The following is a 23,282-nucleotide window of genomic DNA, read 5'->3' on the forward strand; positions in this document are numbered from 1 at the left end:
TATAATTTACTATAACAATATATACTTCCACTCAGTCAGAAATCTACTGTATGGTTTTATATACAGTTTAGAGCAAAACAAAAATATTAGCATGAACCAGTTCCAGCAAAAGCTTGGGAGAGAAAGCAGGAAAGGAAAATACCTTTATTTATCCAAAACAGCAAGAAGTTTGAAAGGCAAATGTCTTCAAAAAGAGGGGTTGATTGAATACTTGACCATTGGAATGGTCTGCACTCCTTGTTGTAAGTTTATAACTTCTAAAGCATTAAAAATTCCTTTCAGCCATGTTATTAAAAAAAAATCTGAACTGATTTAACTCTCTTTTTTTCATGCAATGTTACTGCTTTAAAATAAATCTTTCTTGAGTTTGCTCGTGATCATAATTACATTTTTTGTGAAGGTGTTTGTGATGACAGTCACAAAGGAGTCATGGTTGCTGGAATTCATTATGAAGCAGGAATGAGAGGATACTATAGCTGTCAGCTTTGTCTTAAAGCAGGCAAATTACAGATTTCTCTCTTAGGAAACAGGTAAGGACAGAATACCTGGAGAAATAAAAATTGAGAGAAATTCAGTTAGCTCTGTAACTTTAACAGATCTATAACTAGGAAAATATTGTCCACAAAATAATTGGTTCCAAGTCAATTCACTTATCTGCTGATTGCATGCGATTGCAGCTCTCCGTGTGCAGGAACTCCTAGATATGTTCTCAGAATTTTGTTAAAAAAAACTGAATTGTAATGAATTTAAGGTAGAAAGGTCATTTTTATTTGAGAGAAAATAATTTTATGTTGTTTACTCCAAGTTAATATTTGGTGTTGGCCTAGAAGTGAATTATACTGGGCAAAGGTCAACATTACACAGCTGAATCTCATGTCTATACACAGTTAAGGCTACATATGTTTTTTTCTCACCAAGGCAGTTTGTCACAGTGTGATCATGGTAGTTATCTCAAGAAAAGGAGAAAAACCACTTAGCACAGAAACTTGAGCTGCTGGGTTTTCCTATGTGATATATAAATTTTGCATTTTTTGTAAATGTGTTGTACACACAAGCATCACAAAGATTCATTGGTACATTCTGTAGTATGTATGCTATAGGAAGTGTTGGAGACATGCAAGTTTAAGGTAATTTAAAGGGCACAAATGGATGTGGCAGAGACAAGCCCAAACAGTGTATGTGTTAATTTTGGGATTTTTTTGGTAGAGGAGTACTGTGCTACTACTTGTCTAAGTGTGTACACGATAGCTGCAAGGAGAAAAAAGTTGATTTTAAGTAAAGGGGGAAGTTATATAAATTTCGAATGTTTAAAAACAATCTAAAACTTAGACTGTGTATTATTTTAACTCATCTGAAAATGTGTATATTTTGCTGATACATTTTATAGCTTAAAACTAACACTTTTTAAAAGACTTTTGTGCTTTGTGTGCAGGTATATGTCTCGAGTCCATGGTATGCATCCAAAAGAAACTACACGTCAGCTGAGTTTAGCAGTCAAGGATGGTCTCATTGTGGAAACCCTGACGGTGGGGTGTAAAGGGTCAAAAGCTGGTATTGAACAAGAAGGATATTGGTTGCCAGGAGATGAGATTGTGAGTATAAAGTCTTTGAGAAAATAAATCACGATTTCTGATATCTTAGCATGAAAGTTGTTTTAATTTATATTTAAAGCTATTTATAGATTCTGTGTTGGTGCTCGTGAGCAGGGAAGTAATGCGCTCTTAAATTTTTTTAACCTTTTCTATTCCATAGAAGCTTGCTCTTCTTGAATTCTGAGTTTTCTGCTATGAAAAACTGGCAAAGTCTTTTACTCGGTTATCCCTCACTTTTATGTAGTATTCTCTTCGACAGTTATACAGGAAGACAGTAAATATTATTGGTATTACTTGAAATCCTCAGACGTTCTCAAATCCCAAAGGTGGTGCATTAAAAAAAAAAAAAAAAGAAGTCTAGAACTTTTGATTAATCTTTCCTTAATCTGAATCTGAGGAGCAAAGAACTCCTTTTCAGAAATGCAACATGAAATTATAGAATTATATGCAAAAACACATGAAAAGATGTGTTTTGCTGATATTCATGAACACCAGGGCATTCAATTAGAATGGATTTTTGTAGCAAATTAGCTACAGGCATCCAAATACTGTTCCAAATACTAAAATACATTTAAATAGGTTGGAAGTTACGTGAAGGGAAGAAAAGCATGTTTTTGATATCCCTCCATAGCTGAGGTGGAACACACTCACAAAGTGAGGGTTGTCACAGAGACCAGGAAAAAGCTTGCACAATAGCTTTGTCTTGTTTGGAAGTCCCATCTCTCTATTTACAAGACAACATTTTCCTAACTTAAAAAAAAAAGAGTTTTGGAAAGCTTTAAAATACCTGAACTAGGAACTATTGCTTTGGAATATAAATTGCATTAAATACTGATAAAAGGGTCAGCATTGTCTCAGACATAGCTAATACATTAAATTTATAGGAAACCCAGAAAAACTCTAAAAACCACCAAAACACTCATTGCAATATTGCAGTTATGAGTAAGATCCTGAAAGTGAAACAATGTATTATTTTTTGTTTTGTGGAAACAAGCAATATCCATAACAGAAAACATTATCATCAAAATTATCCCACTTACACTAATTTAAAGCACTGAAATACCTTAATTTCAATACATTGTATTTAATGCACATTATGTCACTGTAAAGATTCTCATTCTAATTTCATTAGAAACCCTCAAGGGAACCTTTAAAGGGTATGTTACTATTCTCCTTGGGAGGAGACATTTCAAAACTTCAGCTTAGCTCTTTTAGGTATTTCTTGCATCAGTTTTATCTGTTTAGAAGTGATATTAACTGTGTAAGCTCAACAAGACATAAAGCCTCAGATCTGTGGTTATCTCAAGTACTCTGTATGTTTGTTTCCTCTATTGCTAAGAGAAAGGAAAAAAAGAAAAAAAGACTCAAAATGCCTCACAATAGCCATTTCTTATATAGTCATTCAAATAATGTTCCTGCTGCTTATTAGCAACATTTGTTTAACAAAACTTGAAAGATAACCAGCCTGTAAATTCCCTGTGAGTCATTAGAATTACACAAATATTTTATTTCTGAGAAAAAAGCGTCGTCTTTGACTTGACTGAAGATGCTGTTAAAGTCACGTTATGAATAACCCTTTAGTTAGAAGCACTGACTGCATTTTCAGCATGACTGCTAAGCACTGATACTTTGGGCTGTGACCATATGTGTAGTGGCCATCTCAGTAGTTCAGAGCACCACACTTGACTGAACAGTTTTATGCAAAAATAAGAATCAGCTTCTGATCCAGGCCATACTGCAATAGTACCCAAACCCCAACTTTTTGATCCTAATACTGAATCATAATGCTGCAGACAGATGAAGCAAAACACATTGATTTGGTATAAAGTCATTCTCTTTGTTCTTTTATTCAGAAAGTTTTAATGAGTAACAAAGTGACATTGTCATCACTCGACATCAGATCAAGTATTTTCCATTCTTCGAAAATTGGTGCAAACCCATGAAGTTTGGTATGTTCCTGCTTTGGACACACTGGATGGTTTTACAGAGGCTTTGTCTGCACTTGATCAAGAAGCAGTTTGTAGTTCTTTGTAATTCAGCGCTGCTCAAATCTGGTACTAATGACTGTTGAACCATGAGCTCAAGTTACATTTCAGTGAGGGCAAACACATTGAATTCTTTTTGGAGGTTCGCTTGGAGGAGATGGAACTCTATGAAGCAGGGTTATTAATGTTAAAATAGGGATTTCAGGCTCATCGAACTTTAGCACTTGACATAATTGTCAAATTTGGTTTGACTGGTACTACTGGAACTTGGAAAGCTCATAATGGAAAGAGAGGACTTAAGAACCAATCCACCACCCACTGACACCAGTGCAGGAATGCTTTTGGATTTTAGCTTGTTTCCTGGCACCACAGTGGAAGTCAGAAAATACAGGCTGCCCCAAGGAGATAGTAAAGGGACACATTCTTATCATCCCTCCCCCCTTTTTTTATTTGAGTATTTGATTGGTGTTTTTTTACACTTTTGAAGTTTTGGATCTGAATTTTTGTAAGTAAAAAAATTACTGGCCTTGGCCACAAAACTGCTGAGCACCTTTGTCTGTTACTGTGAGAGGTGCCTGACTAGAGGATGCCACAGGACCTGAAAGTACTGGTTGTGATGGTGACTACAGACTGATGGCTAAATAGTGACAATAATTGAAAGTATAGAGATTATGAAAACACAGCTCTATTTGGAAAAGATTCATTTGATAATCTGTGGTGCTTGCTTAGGGGTTTCCAAACATTTGCCCTATCCAATAGGCTGACATAAAGATAGATCTATGCAGTAAGGACACGATCTCTGATAGGGTTACTCTTAGCCTTCAGAAAAATTATACTGCTTTGCTCTCATTGTTCTGGTAGTATGTTGAAGCTGTGGTAAAAAAATTAAGCAAAACCTCATATATTTAGTAGTATCATACAAAATAACAAGCTGAGGTGCAAAGACAAAACAGTTTGAGGGCATCAGGAGGCTCTTCCAAAAGGGACAGCTCATGAAAATTAATGTTCAGAAAAACTGGGAAAAAAATAATGATCATATTTAAGAGTATAAAATTATTCTCTTTTTCTGTCAGATACATGTGGGAGAAATATTTTTATATAAGTTAGTAAATTTAAAATGTGGTGTCAGTAGCAAAATGACTATTCCAACTGACATTTAAGGGTTGGTACCTCTACAAGAACTTTGCTCCAAATATTATACCTCCAGGGCTTGTGCAGGTATTCATTTTGTTTGCTCATTTGCCAGATGTTTTGCACATTTTCAAAATGTGTTCTCATCTTACAGGCGTTCTTATCTTGAAGATGATTAATGCATTTGACACAAAATAAATGAGAGAAGAATTTCTTTTGCATTTTTATTCAGGATTTTAGTTAGGAATTTTGCATTTTTCCGTTTGTTGATGCCATTACTATACAATTGAACAAAATCTCTTCAGCTTCTTGCCTTGCAAGGGAAATGTCAGTCCTGAAGTCTGGTAATGGAAGTTTACTTTTTTCTTTCTTTCTAAATGCTTTATTTCTATTTCTCACAGAACTTCTGGAATTTGGACATTCTACTTACTATCAGCATAAAAAAAATCCCCTTTCTCTTTGGATTTAGAAAAAAAAATTGCAAATCAGCGCTGTTAACTATGTTTTCAGTGCAGTTGATAAAATAGAAAGGAAACATAGTTCTTCAAGAAAATAATAATGAATCTTCTTACCTATCATTACTGTTTTCTGATATGCCATGATTTTTATGTACTTTTATCTGTGTAAAATAGTACTCAGTCTAACCCCAAGGAAAGAAATTGAATTTAAGTACCGATGTCCTGTGGCTTTATGGGCATGTCAGATACAGTTTTTAGGGTTAGTTTGTCTTACTCACTTACATTTTTCTACAGACAGTGTGCACTGAACTATTTTGAGCATTTAATGTGCTAATTCTTCTCCTCATGATTAAAGTCATAAAATTGCTCTGACCCAGAGAAAGGCTTTATGAATATATAATTTCAATTTTCATGTGTTCATAAAGCCAAACAATATTGTGCTCTTCTAAAATGGAGATGTGTTCATAACACGAGTTCATTGTTTGCATCTGATTGCAACACATCCCACAGCACTGCTGTGGTTTAAAAGTGGTTCATAGTGGCCAAATTCCCTAATGAGATGTGAAGAGTGAGGCTTCACACTTAGTTAAGGCACTGTGAGCTATTTCTTCACTGAAAAATGCATAAAAGGTGATTATATTTTCAAGAAATTACTCTTTTACAGTGTTCTGTTTTCTGATCATTTAATTGATTGCTTATAGAAAGAGCCAGCAATTCTTCTGGCTAGTTAAGTCTGACTTTGGGGGTCAGTTACAGTGATTTTCCTGTTTATTTGGTCCTCTCTCTATCTAAATTATTGCCTTTCCAATTCTTCCCTCTAAAGATGTTTTAGTTTAGTGGAGAGGATACTGTTTGGAGGGGAAGTTTCATTGCTTTTTCCTGTTTTCAGAAAACATTACAGATGCAATGTGGTTTTTCCCACCACACACATGTATTCTCAGTGTGCTAATTCATTACTGGGGATTTTTCCAGGTATTTTAAATGGAGAAAGTACTGGTGCTTGCCCAAAGCGACTCCAGATAAGTCACAAGGCTGCCTAAATAGTCCATCTCTCTGCTCTGTCTGTATTCCCATCATTTTAACATTTGTAGTAACCCACTGTCAGCATGGTGAGTCTTGAAGGTGATTTTGTTAACCCAAGTGACCTTAGGCACACACCCAGTTATTTTTGTGATTTGATGTGTTGCAGGTTCAATTTTACTAGGATCAGTCTCTAAGAAAGCAGTATTTTTGGCTGTTATGTTTGTGTTAATCTAAATTACTTTAGATTGAGCAAAGGTTTGATTCCTTGCTTGCCATGCTTAATTGCTTTTGTAATTATATTGATTTTTCCATGCTAGGTCAGTATTGGTAGCCAGAAGCTGTTTTTTGAACTGTCTATGTCATCTTGAGTTTCCATAAATATGAAGATAATTGTAAAAAGCTTAAGAACTGTCACTGTGAGGGTTTGAATCTTTTCTGTACACAAAACAAATTTTAAATAATAAAAATCTCCAAACAACAACAGACAAAACCAAACCTCAATCCAAAACCAGCTTGAATAGCTACCAGTTCCTTCTAGCAAGCTAGGGGCTTCTAAATAACTAGGCTGAGGAATGGTTTTAATGTGCATCCCATTCATTTCAGTTAGGAGCAGAAGGATAATATGAAACAGCAATAGTGACAGCCAGTGCCTTCATCATGAAAGCTCTTACAACTGGAGAGCACAAAGAGGAAGAACATGTCACACCAAATGAAGAAAAATGTCCTTCAGTGTTTAAAAAAAATTCTCCATTTGCCTTATCCATCTGTATGGCCTTTAATGTAAAGTTCTGTGTTATTTCACTGATCTAAAGCCAAACATAGCCCAAGCCATATTAGTTAATATTTTTCACATATTGAAGAAATTGACAATTTTCCAGGCTGGAATGTTCCAGATAGATTCCTAATTATTGTGAAAGTACCAGTGTTCTTTACAGTTGGTGATTCACTGATGCAAAGAGTTAATGATTGATCCCATGAGAGAAAAAATTCAAACTGGCTTCCATCCCTTATTACCACACATCAGGGAGAGTATGAGGAGGCTTTGAGGTCAGGCCACATACCAGCTTGGTCACACAAGAACACTCAAGGAAGATGAGCTTCTGAAACTCTTTGAATCTTTCTTTTTTGTCTGTCTTTCCATCCTGTAAGGTCCCATCATTCAGAGCTTAATTTTTCAAAAGACTGCCATTAAATCAATCTGCCACGTGCTAAATGCAATGATTTTCTTGCAAATTATTGTCAAGAAACTGCAGATGTGATTCTGCTTATTAATAAACCAAAAATTTAGTGGATATGTGAAAGTTCAGAAAAGCAAATATTTTCAAATCATCAAATCAAAACATGGACTATTTTGTCCTAGAGAAGCGAATTAGAATTCTGAATTCCCAACTCATGGACGAGAAATTCTTTCTGCATTAAAGCCAAGACCCTGTTCTGTCTTTGCATTAAGGCTGTTAACATGCAGCTCATGAGAGTGGCCTCACAGCCATTCCAGTGGTTCTTCCTGCCTCCAGATGGGTTAAGAATAGTAAGCAATTCTCTGCATTCCTTTTCCAATCTTATTTTTCTCTTCCCATCTGTTCAGGGGTATTTCTTTTCTCTCCTCTGCTCATCCTTATTTTTTTTCCTCTGGAAAGGGAGTTCACACTGTTTGCAGAATCTTCACCTTACTGAAGGTGACACTAGTAGACTCCATCTGATGGCAGAGAGATGCTGCTTCTCTTAAGCTGGTGAAACAACCTTGTCAGCATCTTCACTTGCCTCTCTCAGCTTTGCCAACTTGACTTTAAAAAATTCAGTTGATGTAATGCTGTATTCTTCTTTGAAGCTTTCACTCTCCATTCTGGAGTTGAGATACTGGTAATGTTGTTCACAGATTTCACAAAATGTTCTTTTCTGATTGGAAGGGTGTTCTGAAGAATGAGAATTTACCTATTGGTTTGAAGTAAACTAGTCAGACTAGTCTGTGTGAAGGTTCCATTATGGGATTTAAATTATGCTAACAGAATAATGACAGAGATCAGTCTATCTTGAGTTTGTTCTGAAAATACGCATCTTGCACCTTTTTGTGCCCACCCTGACCTAGTAGTGTTGTTTTTATTAACTTTGTGGGTTCAAAATGCTCTGTATCTCTGGCAACTGATTTGAATCTTTTATTATTATGTCATGCTGGTCACTAAATGAAATGTCATTGACTTTTATGGGCTTATTAATATTCGTGCTTCATTCACAATAAAGGCAGTCCTCGTGCCTTTCTGACAGCTGAAACAATACCAGCCACACCTACAGCACAGGACACATGGGCAAGAGATTTAAGGAACCTTTGTAGGAGGGAGGTTCTGCTGTTGGTTCAGATGAAGTGTTTCTGTGTGTGCTGAAACATCAACCTAAAGAAACACTACAAAATAAGACCAGAGAAGCAATGTAAACATATTTTAAGCAAGAAAAGGGAAGAAGACCATTTTTGTTCACAGTTCTTGAAAGGAGACTTGGAACTACAAGAAAAGAGATGGTTTATTTCTAGTCTGGATTCACCTTCTTTCTAGGGGAACAAAACCATAATGAGGAAATAAAAGGCATTGCACCTGATAAATACTTCACTCCATCACTGATTTATCTCCCTAATGAAAATAGCCTACAGACCTCCTCTTGGCTCCACCTAAGTCAAAATTTGTGACATTAATAGCAGAGTGAATCCAGTTTCTGAGGAGATAAGCTGAAAGTTTCTGTTAACCTTGAACTCTCTTGGAACGTAAAGAAAGAAAAAAACATTTTCACTTGAAATTATTTCCTATTTCTAATATCCTGGAAGAGAATACTTGTATTGTCTCACCTTAAATAATGTACACTGCTACTACCCAAACACGATTTTCTTGGGAAGGAAATTGAGATTTATTCATTACTTCAGGAGCACATCTCATCTGAGATAAGTGTGACAGGGGTTTAAAGCAGTTAGTTTGGCTGCTGACATGCTACTACACTTCTTGAAAAAAACCTCATTTCTTTAGCATTGGGACCTAGAGCCTGGCTCTGTACTTTGGGGCCTATCACCCCAAGTTGTCCAGAACACAGCTGCAAGGTAGGAAGGGGAATAAAAATCTACCTGTCCTGGCACGAATCCAGAGAAGACTTGGGTGGTTTCTGCCAGAAACTGAAGACTTCTAAGAGAAACTGGCAATAAGTTAATTAGACTAACTTAGGCTTGCAGATTAAATTCAGTGAAAGAAAGCCAAAAGTGTTCTGAGAGTATGTGGAATTGTCTGCAGCACCTGAATCTTCCTGCATCAGTGCATCATTAGAGGAAGCAGTTACCGGTGAAGAAAGTAGAAATGGATTGTTACAAGCCCATAAATACATCTGTGTTTTAATATGCACTATGGAGAAGGACATTTTGGTCTCTCCCCTGCCTGATGATTTTGTGTTGGTTCTTTTTAGAATAGAAAGAGTTTCTAAAATAAGAGAATTTAAAAATCATGTAAAACAAGAAATTCCAATTAATTGCTGAGGTACTAAAACTTAGACCATAATTAACAAATAAATAAATAAATGTACTTGAAATAAAGGAAGATGCCTCAATAGTTGTGAGGACGTGAATCATAATTACTTTGGATTTCTTTGTGATAAAATATGAATAATGAATACCTACAAAGTGTCCTACAGAGTCAGTTTATGGGAATCCATTTTAAAGATAAAGCCCAGGTCAACAAAGAAAAGAATCTATAAAGGCAACTGATCTGAATGAATAGATTATCCTGTCTGTAAAAGCACACATTGTAGCTACCTGCTGTGGTAGTTTTCTAGAAAAAGAAGGAGAAGATAAAGTGAAACAATTTTCACAAAGGGATTCTAGCTGCTGAAGTCTTTTTGGCTTTGAAAGAGAGATGTATGCATGTTTATTTGCTGAGCACTTTTGATGAGCAAAAGCAGTAGGAAAAACATAGATGCAAAACAGGAAGAAATATATCTAGTAAACACATGGATACAGGAAAACTGCAGGGGAGAAAATAAGCTTATTTTGATGCTGAATTTACCCCAAAGCATTGCTCTAGCATTAAATGTAAAACATGTGATGATCTAAGAAACTTTTATCATTGGAAAGCAATTGTCCTGATCAAATATGGATCCTTTACAGCAATGATAAAAGGGAAATACTTTATTAAAGGGCTAACTCACCATTTACCTGCTGCAAAGATGGAGTAAGTCTTCTGAGCCATCAAGGAATTAATCACACCTTCCTCAGTTTGAAGCCTAACCTTTTCATCATTGTTCTGATGAAAAGATAAAAGCAGATTACTGAAGGCAAGTTTACAGGAGGATTCATGCTTGCTAAGGAATAGATGGAGCCAGGGATGTGGCATGAAGAGAAGGCTAACCCAAAGGGCAGTAGGAAGACTGCCCTCACAGCAGGCTAAGGCTTCTGGTCAAAAACATACACAGTGTCCCCAGTGCATTTGAAAAAATACTGGGAATGGTGTTTCATGACACATTATGTTTGTTCAACCCAGGTATTATTTGGTGCATGCTGGTGTCTGAGTGGAAACCAGTACATCTGCCAGAAACCCCTGATAATCTGGAGATTCTTACTGGCTACTGTACCCAGCGAGGTACAGCCTGTTTAAAATAGAGGCCAGTGTGCACGCACCACGTGCACTTACACTGTCTGAAAAAAAAAAGGAGTAAGGCTCCAATCTCTGCAGTTCTACAGATAATCAGCCACACTTTGTAAACTCCTCTTACTACAGAGCAGTTACTTGGAAGTTGAACAGAATTGCAAAAGCAGTGATAGATGGGCAAAGGGGGGCATTTCAAAGCTGAGCTAAATGCTGGTTTAGCATTTCTGCAGCTCATAAGGGCTGCTAACAACTGCTCCTGTCCAAGCCTGTTTCAGGCTGCCTTTTTTGTGGGGCACAGATTATGGTATTTACATCTTGAGAGAAGTACAGAACAGACCAATGAAGTGGGCAGTAGCTATTTGCAACAAATATACAAGTAAGAAGCATTTCTTCAGGTTTTTTGCTGGAGGACAGAAGTCTCATAGGTAATGCACCTCCACCACGGTTCCTGATATTCATGAGTCATAGAGATGTACTGCAAGGTTTTAGCAATTACCTTTAGTAAAGCTCATGTCTAATTGAGAAAGCTTTGATGGAGCAGATGCTGCCTGAAAAAGACAGAAAGGAACTGATTTATTAAGAATGGAAAACGTGTTTAGACAGAAATAGATGCTGCTTTGTGGGGGCATAGGTTCCTGCAGCATACTCTGAGTCCTCTTAAGGAGAGGACCCGGATACCAGAGAAGAGTAATGAGATGGTAGATACATCCATGCTAGAATGCAGTACCACCACTTTTTAGTATAATAAAGGCTTTTAATTTACAGCAGAAAATTTGAAATATGAAAGATTAAGTAGAGAAGATAGGAATTACTTCCCAACAGCAGATGATGATGAATGCACGTTGCAAAACCTAAGCAAAATCAAAGATGTGAAAAAAAAAAAAAAAAAAAAAAGCATCATTCATGTGCGAGGCATTTATTTCAGTGTATCTTTCTACTTGATAGGGACTGGTGGTCAGCTTTGTTGGGTTCCAGTGAAGAATTGCTGAAGGCCAGCAAAGAAACCTAACATCAAAAACCAAGATTTTAAAAGCTTCTCTTTTAGTTGAAGGGGGGGAAATGTGAAGAACTCTGATGTTAAAGCTGATAGAGGTGAGAAGAGATGGAAGTGTTCCTTATGGCTGTTCCCAAATCCTAAAATACCGGAATCCAGAACATTTGCTTCAGAAATTATATCTTTAAATTGAGCATGGCCTATCTCATTACATGTTAAAGAAATAGGAATCTAAGAAATAGTAGGAAATAATTTATTGACATTCTTTAAAGGGTTATGAAATAGTCATGGAAAGATTACACTAAAATCTTGGGCTGGTGATTTGAAGATGTCTTGAAATAAATGTAGCATGCAAATACTACCATTTTTAAATAATTTGTATTTTGTAAACGACTTCTTTCTTCTGGCATGGACCTCTTTGCCATTCTAGATTCCACCTCTGTGACAGACCAAAATTGTTACAATACACAGTTGGTGAAGTCTGCTGTGTGTCTGCAAATATTCTTCCTTTAGACCAGTGAAAAACTGCTCTAAGTTTCTTATCCACTGGACAGCTGGAGCTCTAGGGACTGTTAAAGCATAGACACCATGCAGGGCTGACAAGGAGTTTGTGCACAGGTGGGTCTGAATGAAAATCCGGTGATCTGGAAGGAGCTGTGTGTACGTGAGTATAGGGGGGAGAGAGAGAGGAACACCACAGCAGCATGCACGTTAAAGAAGCTCTGGAGAAGCACTTAAAACAGAACACCTGGGGGAAAAAAACGTGCAAAGAGTGCTATGGGACAAATGCCACACAGGAAATGCTGGGAACCATGAACTCCATGGGAAATTGTTTCCTTCATTTGCATCATATTGAATTTAGGACAACAGAACTGTATGTATATTATTCTCAAATAAACATGATTGTGCCAAAGGGGTAACTGACTTATAACTGTCTTTCCCATATATGTGACCCTTTTTTTTTTAGCTTACTGGTTGGGTCCAAAGGATATCCATAATTTGGATTGTTTGGGAAATCTAGTTCAACAGTGTGAAACCAGCAAATCCCCATAAAGGGGAGTTTCATGAATAGAGTTTTGCTTTTTTCCCCCTCCCTTTTCCTCTCTCCACCTGATAGTAGAGTGACTTAATACCGAGTATCTGGGCTACCATTAAGGGACTTGGAGAAACCAGATTAACAGGTAAGAAATGAGCTATGTTAATGGAATGTGCATTATAAAAAGGCAAAGTGGTCCTTTTAGACAAAGTGTAAGAAAGGAGGCTATACTGTTTTCGTGTGCTATGCCTACATATACTTTATATGAAAATGAAAATTTATTACTTGTTTTAACATATTTTTTTTTTTACAATAATTACGGGCTTGCTGTGGTATGGAAGTGACCTAATAGTTACAATTGTGACCTTTAAGTTATTGTTAATTTTACTGTCAGTATGTGCTTCACATCTCCTACTTAATGGTATGCTAATTGTACAGCAGGATGTCACATTCTCCAACATACAGATTCCCTATTTCAATTACAGCTAAGTAAATCTCCATTACTAATGAGTAAGCATTTCTTTTCCATGTACATTTGCATTATAATGGACATTTTCTTTGTGCACTAAAATTATTCTTTCCTTGACAACAACTATGTATTTTATTTTACAGTAAAGGCTACGACATGATGATTCATTCCTTTCTGTTGGGTTTATCTGTATTTAAATTGTCAAATGTTCTGGATAGCCTGACATTTTCTATTCCGTGTTATTTTTCTGTACTTACAGAATAAATGTATGTATTTTCTTTAAGACAACCTACTTAAGACAAATGACAAACAAAAGTAAGCTTACGTACCGGTCATAAATTAAGTTGTATTTTTGAAATTGTTGCAGTGCTTCGCTCATGTTGCTGAGAAATCTCAGCTATTTATGTCAGTGCAAAGTGACCTTTATGATACAATGTTTGACAGATTTGAATATAAAGAACAAGTGACCACGTGTGACCCATATGATTGCAAGATCCCACTCTGCTTAACAGAGCATAGCTCTTTGGCTATTACACGCAGTCCCCCAAACACATTTGCTGCCTGGCTGATGCATAGATTTACAAACACAGCGGGCAGCTGGGCAGAACGAAGGGGGAAGGCCTCCCGTTGGATCTGAGTTAGGCACCTTTGCTGCCAAATCCGCTCCCTCTCGGGGCCAGTCACTGGTGCCGCTGAACCGCTGAACTTGGGCAGGCAGCAGAGGATTCCCTTTGTCTGCCAGCACAGTGACCTGGGAGGCCTTCCCTGCCCTGCGTCAGGAAACAGAGTCCCTGTGGCGGAGATCCTTCCTTCAGTCTGCGTGGCCCTGGGAAAATGTCTCACCTTTTATACACAAATACGGACTGTGAGTTTTAATGATAGCCTAACCTTTGATAATATGCAGCAAAGGTGTTGCTTTGATTTTGGTGGGGCCACTCCCTATGCAGTAAATTATGTTAGAAGGATCTTTTTTAGATGCCCAGAGAAGGTTTATGTATCAAAGAGAGTGCATTAATTAACAATCATTAATATTCTTGATGATTTTTAAATTGGCCTGGTGGTGGGTGTGTATATGGATAAGAATGATGGGTGCTGGGTTCTTTTAATCATATTTGGAATATTTTAAAGAAGTAAAATGTGGTGAAAGTGTCAGGTAGCATTCCAGGAATGCAGGAGGAAATGTGTGCAACCAAAAGTTAGAACTAACAGATTGATTTCCTGGTCACTGTGCATGAATTCTTTCTAGCCTTGTGTATATCCTGATAATCAGATGGCTTACAGTATAGATACAAAGTTTGTTTTGTTTTTATTTTGAAAGGCCTACGGTATGCAGCCTTTTTCCCAGACAGCAGCAAAAAACAAGGTGAACAATTTTTGCACTATGTGGTTTTGAATTCTGTCATATTTTCTATTACGTTTCTGTCTTCCATTAGGATAGCTTAGTCTACTCTCTTAGCCACCACCATCATCCATATCACTCCCGGTCCCGGGTTCAGTGTGCGTGCCGTGTGTCCGGCGGGCTGCCGGGGCTGGCCGTGGCCGCTCGGATGTCGCAGCTCCGGGCGCTGTCACCGCGGCCGCCCTTGGGCCGCTGCTTTCGGGAGCGGCCGGCGACACCTGGCGGTGCGAGCGGGAACTGCAGCCCCGCCGCGCCTGCGGCTGCAGGAGCGCCCTGACCTGCCCGACCCCGAGCGCTGGCAGCCGGAGCTGGGCACACTTAAACTAATCCCATTTCCTGCATGAAAAAAAACAAAAAACAAAACAAAACAAAAAAACCCAACAAAGTGCTGGGAGCACATTCCCCTCCCATTCACACATAGGTAAACCGAGAGAAGCAATGACCAGCATTTCATTGTTGTTGGAGGAAAATTAATTCCTCTGACCTCGCTATTGAAGTCAATAGGGCAGTTGTCCACAAGGGTTATGTTCCTTTTTAAATCTTTTTTTATTAGCTTTTCAAATATATTGCACAAATTAATGTTTTATGTATACTTATGCACTAAATATACTGCATTAAACTAAAACATTTTTCTGTGAAAAACCTTGTATTTAGAAATAATGAGGTTTTCAAAACTTTACCGTGTGAATACTGAAGGAAGCTTCTTCTGGTGTTTTATTTAACGTCATGGTTTCTGGCTTGAGTGTATGATTTTTCTTGCCAGCAAATATATTTCCGTATGTTTATGAAATTCCACATCTCTTTGCCAGCATATTTCTTAACAATGGAATATCTGGGAGATAGGAATACGTAACTAGTGCAAACAAAAATTAAGAATCCTGGTATCCTGATTCTGTGGTGAAATTGCAGGACCTGTTAGGGTGTTCTCAGTTTAATTTTTATCTAACATACCTTCAACCAAAACTGATTATTTTTCTTGCTTAATTGGCCCTTTACTGCCACCTGATTTTTTTTTTTCATTTCATACATACAGTTAATATAAAAGAAATAAAAACCACTACTTTATCCTGATTTTTCTCAGTCTGCAGGCAAATCAAGTTCACCAATAATGCAGTATCTTTAGTTGTTTACAAAATATCCTAAAGAAAGGACTCCCAAAGTACACGGCCACTGGACTTTGGAAGGGGAAAGATTTGGTGAAACAAGAAAGTGTTCTTTACAGCCAAATTTGGTGGTGTTATGCCATTTTGAGATATACAGAATTTGCCAATAAAATGAAATTAGGAGAAATGATAACAGGTCAAGTTACTCTGTTAATCTGCACAACAAAGGAGGGCAAAGTTCTGAGTTCAAAAATCACTGGTTACGATTTCATAGGGCAGTTTTTCTCCTCTAAACTTGCTGCCCCTGCAATCCAACATTCATGGTACATAAACTTTAGTGCAGGCAGTTTGGGTTGAGGCTGTCCCAGAACCTCTTGTGTTCATGGGGGCTCTGGTCAGATGAGTTCTGTACACAACACGGCTGCTCTTCAGCAGAAGGGACTGGAAGCTCCACTTGTGTGTGGCACTTCTTACGCTGCTCCGCTGGAGGAGACCTTTCACACAAGGACTGTAGTTCCCAGGCACAGAATAATGAAAATCAGACAAATGCCAGTTCTGGCAGTTGGTGGGAATTGCTAACTCCACCTTTACAACATGACATTAAAAATAGCTTGATCTGATTTTTACCGAGATAATTTATTGAAGAATAGGAGTAATTTTTTCAGAGATCTGAACCCATTGAAAAGTGACATTTGACATGAAAAGGCATTGGGAGTTTTATCTGAGATATGACAGCTATTTTGTCTTCTAAGTGTAGGGAAAACTGTGGCATTTCAGATAACAAACATAAACATTTAACAGTGGCCACTGGCAATTCTGCTTGGTTTTAGAACTATAGATTCCTAGAGCAAAATTCTGCTTCCAAATTATATGCATGCTGCTCTCATTTATTTCAGCAAAGCTTGTGCACATGTTTCAAAGGTCAGAATTTGGCCGTTGGGGGTGAATTTTCAAGGAAGAGTATATTAAAGACATCTGTGCATCACAGAACCATATCCTTTGTCTTCTGTAGAATGTTTCAGGAATGAGCCTGGTGCTATTTGAGCACGGCAAGTGAAACATTTTCTATTTTTTGAATTGCATTGGGATTGCTTAGCAGAAACATTTCTTGTAGTAATTGGTTCATGATTTCATTTATTTCTTGTAACTCAACACTTCAATGCTGAAAAGTTGTCAGTTTTAAGACAGTAGAGACTGGAAGGGACCGCCCTTCAGAAAATTACAGTTGAAAATATACTGTAACAATCAAACTAAGGGAAATAGTCCAAGAAAATAGGTATGGTCTGTTGAGGTGCACAAACTTTTGTTTGCAGTCTAATACAGAGAGGTCAACAAATGTTTTACACAAAGGTAGAAAACAAACCCACTTTTCATTGTGGACAGAGCTCATATTTGAAATTGTAACTAATCAGACACTTGAAAAAACTAAAACTTGGCATTCATATTTTATTGGCGTTAGTGTGTATTAAATTGATGAAGATCTTTAAGCACGTAGGTTTTCCCCTGTTTTTTAAACATTATACACCACTTAAAATGTTTATAATGTCTAATTGCTGCTGGATTTCAAGACATATCAATTTTGTTCTTAGTTCCTGCAGATTTTGACAGAATGTCATACCAAAATATTTTGTATTTTTTGTAGGACTGGGAAACAGAAAATCATGACTGGTATTGTTTTGAATGCCATTTGCCTGGAGAGGTGTTGATATGTGACCTGTGTTTTCGTGTGTATCATTCCAAGTGTTTGTCTGATGAGTTCAGGCTTAGAGACAGCAGTAGTCACTGGCAGTGCCCAGTTTGCAGGGTGAGTACCTATGAGATTTCATGTGCTGATTAGAGGATTGATATTCATTAATAGATTCATTAAGGTGTCCAGATGGTCTGGCCAGGTTAATGGGTAAAGAACTGAATATTGAAATGATGGTACATACCTAGAGCATCTATGCAGAGGTACCAAAATGTGGTGCCTGTAGCAGATGGCTATTTTTGAAGACTCCAACAAGTTTTACTTGCGCAGTACCCTGTGTCAGAGTGTGTGCACCTAAGTGCAGTAAAGTGTGGGAACTTTCGACAAGAGTAAACAAATTGCTGTATAAAATGCTACTGTTTTTACTTAACGTCATTGTAATGAATCATTTTTGTATTTTGATGACTTGCATTCTTAATATTTTATTGGAATGATATTTTACGTTATAAAGCCACAATCATGTTACTGATGAAGGCAGTATCAAAAATATGGAGTTAAATCCTGCTTTTCATTTACTGATGTGGATTCTGTTGGTGCAAAAAGGGCAATCTGGATTTCACTCAGGGCGTCCATATCTATGTTGCTTTTTCTTTAAAAATGCTATTCTTATGAGTATGGTAGGGAGACAGCAAAAAGTCTATTTTATATACTTTCCAAGAATGGGCAGATATGTTGTCTATGTGTCATTAGAAGACTAAACATTCTAGTCAGGATGGTACCTAGCCTTGAATCAGCCAAATACCTATTGCTGTTTTCATCTCTGTATCACCTCTCCAAATGGAGCACTTCACTAGGCTTCCTACAGAGCTAGGCTCCCTTCCTGTGGAAGGAATAATGCATATGAACGTTTCAGATAAAACTGTTGGTACAGAAAGGCATAAAACTGCCAGTTCCACTCTGCCTAGGATTGCTGGAGGGAGAGGCACTTCCTTTGCAAAAGCTTGGATTTAGCTGTAGAGCAGCAGACTGATCTTAAGATTATCTGTGCTGCAGGGAATGTGAGGTTTCAGGCACTTCGTTGGATGGAGAAGCAGTTGTTGAAAACACGTGGATTGCTTTGTTTCAAAGCAGCACTTTTTGACTGCTGTTACCTTAGAACGAGTTCTAAAAAACCTGTTGCCTCAGACTGGGAGCTCTCAGGGTTTAGGGAAATAGCAAGAAAATCAAGCCTGCCTCAAGGAAGTTGAAAGTAATGAAAAAGAAGTAGTGGCAGGGAATAAACTGTTAAGAATAAAGACAAATACTGCATCTCTCCATATTGAATTGCTAGCATTTAATTTTAGCTAGTCAATATTCCCTCTGTTAAAGACAAAGTATGACCATATATAAATGAATTGCTTTCAGATTTTTAAATAAATCTCTAATAATTGTTGGGTGTTATTATAAATATTAATAATTCCTATAAATAGTTAAAATTAGGTAAACTGCATCTAGTCTCCACTCTAGTTTGCTGGGAATTTTAGATGATGCCTGGTGAGAGTAGAGAATGTAGATGGTTTATGCCACCTTGTGTATGAGGTGGTTTTATAACATCTTGTAACATGGATGTCCTCAGAGTGGAAATGCTGAATCATTGCTTGAAATATGCTCCGATACGTCAGCTTGGAGAACAGTTTGACTTTCATCCTGAAGCCTTGATGTCCTTTATGGCAAAGATATTAAATAAATGTTTACCTTAAAAAAAAGTCCTGTGAAAATTGAGCCATGTGCTCTCTGCCTATCTTTCTGCATATTGGTTCCTTTTTCGTTATACGAATATAAGGAAAGGTTTTGGGGGCTCTTAAATACTTCCTGCCTTTGGCTTGCTTAGTGCCAAAGTTCACCTTGCTTAGGTGAAGATCAACCTATTTTTGTGAATATTGCCATTGTGAATGCCATGGCATCCTTCCTCCCTCTGTGCCAGCAGCTCCTCTTTTTGTTGTTGTTAATTCAAATCCCTTCAAGCCCTAATTCTGCAAACTTGGACTAAGGAGGCTTGCACAGTCCCTGTAAGTGTGGGAGTCAGCATCCTTGCGTCAGTATTCATCCTTCAGTATTCTGCTACTTTCTCCCCACCCTCCTAGGAAATAACTGATCTAATTTCATTTTAAAGGCAAGAAAGTGGCCTATATTCAAAAAACTAATAATGTGGAGAGAGCCCTGGCTGATGTCCAGAGGGCGTAACAGAGCTTAACCAAGTTGCATAAGGGCAATGGGGGATTTACGTTGCATTATCAGCCGTAAATATGTACCTTCAAGAAAAGTGATAGCTGGGACAAAGAGATACATATATTTTCATATTTAATTCTCATAACTGGACATAGCACTTTTCACTTGGAGATTTCAAAGCTCTACAAAAGTGAAGTAAAAGTGTGTTTAAAACATAATATATTGGGAGAAATAATCTAAGAACACTTCATTCTTATGTAAAGATTGCTTCTATAATGCTGCCAAGGTCAGCAAGCGTTTGGATTTTTCATTTCACAATTTCTCATTGTATTAGTTTGATCAACCTGTGCAGCTTTATCTTGCACACTTGACTACTCAGAACTATCTTATAAAAGCCATTGCTAAGGATTTGTTCATAACTAAAAAATATTTTTCCTCCCATATAACTTATAACAAGCCCTTTCATACCTTGTTCTCAACTCTGTTTGCCTGCTCATGGTTTTTCTCCACTGCATCCATAAACAACAATGTCCAGTTCCTCATTTGTTTCTTTTTTTAACTTGACGGTACCACTCTGAATATATTTCTACTCTATATAACTCTCAGCAGGAGTCAAAAGTCAAACAAAGTTCAATTCAAACCACATTGCACTGACTGAAATTTTTCCCTGACTTTTGACTAATCACTGTCTTAAGTGAAATAAATTGGCATTATCAGCAAAATTCCTGGTAGGCAGGTCACAAGAAAAAAACATAATATTGAATGAGCTTAGAGATCACATTTTTCACTACTGGAATAGTCCATTCAAGACAGGGTTAGTCAGCTCAGTTTCTGAAGGAGAAGGAGACTTGTACATTTATTGCTGCTCTTCAATAAGATAAAACAAGGGAATTAATTTTCTTCAGCTGTTAATTTAGTACCTAAAGACTACAAAAGGTACTGCCAAAATACTAACTTTTTGGAGGGGGAATAGATATATACAAAATTATGAATAGGAGAATACTGATCACATGTTGGTGTAACTATTATTATTTCTTCTCTAAAAATCCAAATTTAAAAAAAAATATAGGAAGGCAAAATTCAGCATTTTGATATATCATTTGTCCTAGAGAAATAGATTTTGATTCATGAAACAGAAGGAAAGAATTATTCATGTGTTTTCACTTGACTCCTAAATTTTTTTACAATCATGTGATCAGGTTGGTCTTCCATGCATGTCCTTTGCTAGGACTTATATCCAATTTACCTATCGTAGTGGGTGTTTCAATATTCCTGGGGTTTATACATAGGAGACTAAAGTGATCTGTAGAGTTTAAGATATTAAGTACTGTGCTGATAAGTATTCTATAAATAGGCTGTTTCTGAGTTCTGGTACTGTACTGAGCATTTCCTAGACTACATAAAAATAAACCATTATGCAGTTCACAATCGACTTCAGACAAAATTTGACAAGTGAGAATGACAAGCAGTAGAAAGTTAGAAGCACAGAAAGATGGAGGTTACTTATGTGAAGTTGCTCAAGTGCTCAGATTAGGGGGGGTTTAGGTACCAGCTGTCAGTCAAGGTGGTTAATGCAAAATACAAGGAAGGAGGAAATAATACTAATTTATTGACTTATTTTATGGTATTATGGTAGGAGTTTGTTAGAGACCTGTATGGGGGAAACACATTGTTGAAACAGGATTTGGTGGGGTCACACAAATAATAATCATGGATTGATGGTAAAGGGAAGTCCTAGTGCAGGACCAGTTTTAGCAGCACATGGCTCAGTGCACAGAGCCCACACCTGAGGAGGTTTTAGTTCTCAGCAGGTCCCTCCCATGCACCCTGGAGTAAATCAGGGAGCTGACAGAACAGGGTGCTACATAGGACATACTGAATGAAGTATAAAGGAATTTGTCCACAGCAGTGAGGAAACTGGGAAACCTCCACTTAGAGCCTCCTGCCACCTTCTTTGTGCACATAAAAGCATATTTAATTCATATGATACTTCATATTCAGAAAGTGCTTAATGCACCATACAAGTAGAAATCAATTTGTGGATTCAGCTGTAACATTTCCAAAAGCACCTGATGCTTTAAAAGTCTAGTTTTACTGCATTTGACCATGAAAGAGGCAAGTCTTAGGGCATATTTTGCTCATGCAGAAGCTTTTCTGTGTGATACTTAGGGCACATAGTGCATTGATTGCTCTGAGACCCATTCCATGTGCCTGCATACCTTTCTTAATAGTACCGGAAACATGAGGACCTGAGGGTTGGAAGTTTGAGAGGGCGGCAGAGCGGTAAAGCTTTCCATATGTAGCACCAAATTCCTCTGGCAATTTAAGCCCTGGAAGAGTCCAAGGGCTAGTGTGTAAAGCAAGAAGTTTCTACAGGGCAGTGGTGAGTGTATGTTAGACTCATGCTCATAGTTCCCCTCTGCAAATAGACCCCTTGAAACCTGAATTGCTTCTGAAAATGCAATGGATGCCTTAGAAACATGTTTCTGTCATTGAGCAGCCTTCACATAATCCATCACTGAACTGAGATGCAGCTCTTTGATGTGTGTATACACAGGACAGGTGAGGGAGGAAGGGACAAATATTCATTAATGGGAGATTATAGGGAAATGGAAACCTCTTTAAAGGGAGCAAATGTAATTTAAATTGTTACAGCTAGACAGAATGCTGGCACTGACACCTTGCATTTCTTAGAGATTTCCTATTTTTTCTCTTCAAATGAAAGATTGCAGCAACTGCAGCACAGTGGCCACTGCCACCCTGGGAGTTGAGAGCTCCATGCTAACTCAGAGTGCTGAGGTTTGTCACTTCCATCATCCCTGGTGCTACTGAAGGATGGAGTGTTTCTTGGAAGTGCCCCTGGCTGCTCTACCCTCATGTGGTTTGTAAAGTCTTGCAGTGAATTTCTGCACTATAAGCATGTCAGAATTGCTAAATAAGTCACACCTGTGCTGTGCAATATATTGCTACCCTCTTTATGAGTTAGGCAGTATAATTAATCTGGAATATTGAATATAAAGAGCAATGTAACCTTCAGGTACCAGAAGAAACAGATGTGCTGCAGAGAATAAGGCAAATACAAGGTATTTCCTGCACCCACAAGAAGAGAGTTGGGCTGCAGCCTTGGCCTTTCACCTACCAAATCTCATTAATCTTCTATATGAGGATTGCTATTGTGAAGGTTATTACTTCACTCCTACATCCCCTGTGTAAACACTGGGCCTGACCAAGCCTTTCACTTTACCTTGATTCAGAGCAGAAGGTTTGCAGATTTCTCTAAAGCAATGAGAGGAGTTGTCCATGTTGCAGGTTAAGCTGAGCAGGCAGCTGAGCACCACACGGCTGCTCTCTCATGTCTCCTCAACACCCAGCTGAAAAAGAAAACAAAACAAAAGTGGTGCAAAGGCAATCACTGCCCACACTCCATGGACTGATCGATGCCCAGACAGTTCCTGACCTAAAGATGGTTAAATTCCCCCTAGGCCCTCCTCTTCCTTTCTATTGTTGGGCATGACGTTATATGCCATGGAGTATCTCTTTGGTTAGTCAGGTCATCTGCCTTGTTGTGTCTTCTCCCAACCTCT

The 23,282-nt window shown here is 37.8% G+C and overlaps 1 protein-coding gene across 3 annotated transcripts in view; it reads left to right on the top strand.

The window, feature by feature from the left end:
• The window catches only part of ZMYND11 (zinc finger MYND-type containing 11), a 105,556-nt gene that overhangs the window by 59,888 nt on the left and 22,386 nt on the right, over nt 1–23,282 (top strand). Inside the window, exons 3-5 of one of the 3 annotated variants that reach the window (XM_048328640.1) lie at nt 1,433–1,592; nt 14,620–14,664; nt 17,446–17,607. In XM_048328640.1, coding sequence (XP_048184597.1) covers nt 1,433–1,592; nt 14,620–14,664; nt 17,446–17,607 — 367 coding nt within the window. The remainder of the gene's footprint in view (nt 1–1,432; nt 1,593–14,619; nt 14,665–17,445; nt 17,608–23,282) is intronic. The other 2 variants (XM_048328721.1, XM_048328818.1) reach the window with 2 other exon arrangements.

This window comes from Corvus hawaiiensis, chromosome 1, assembly GCF_020740725.1.
Source record: "Corvus hawaiiensis isolate bCorHaw1 chromosome 1, bCorHaw1.pri.cur, whole genome shotgun sequence".
In the NCBI taxonomy this organism is placed as follows: domain Eukaryota; kingdom Metazoa; phylum Chordata; class Aves; order Passeriformes; family Corvidae; genus Corvus; species Corvus hawaiiensis.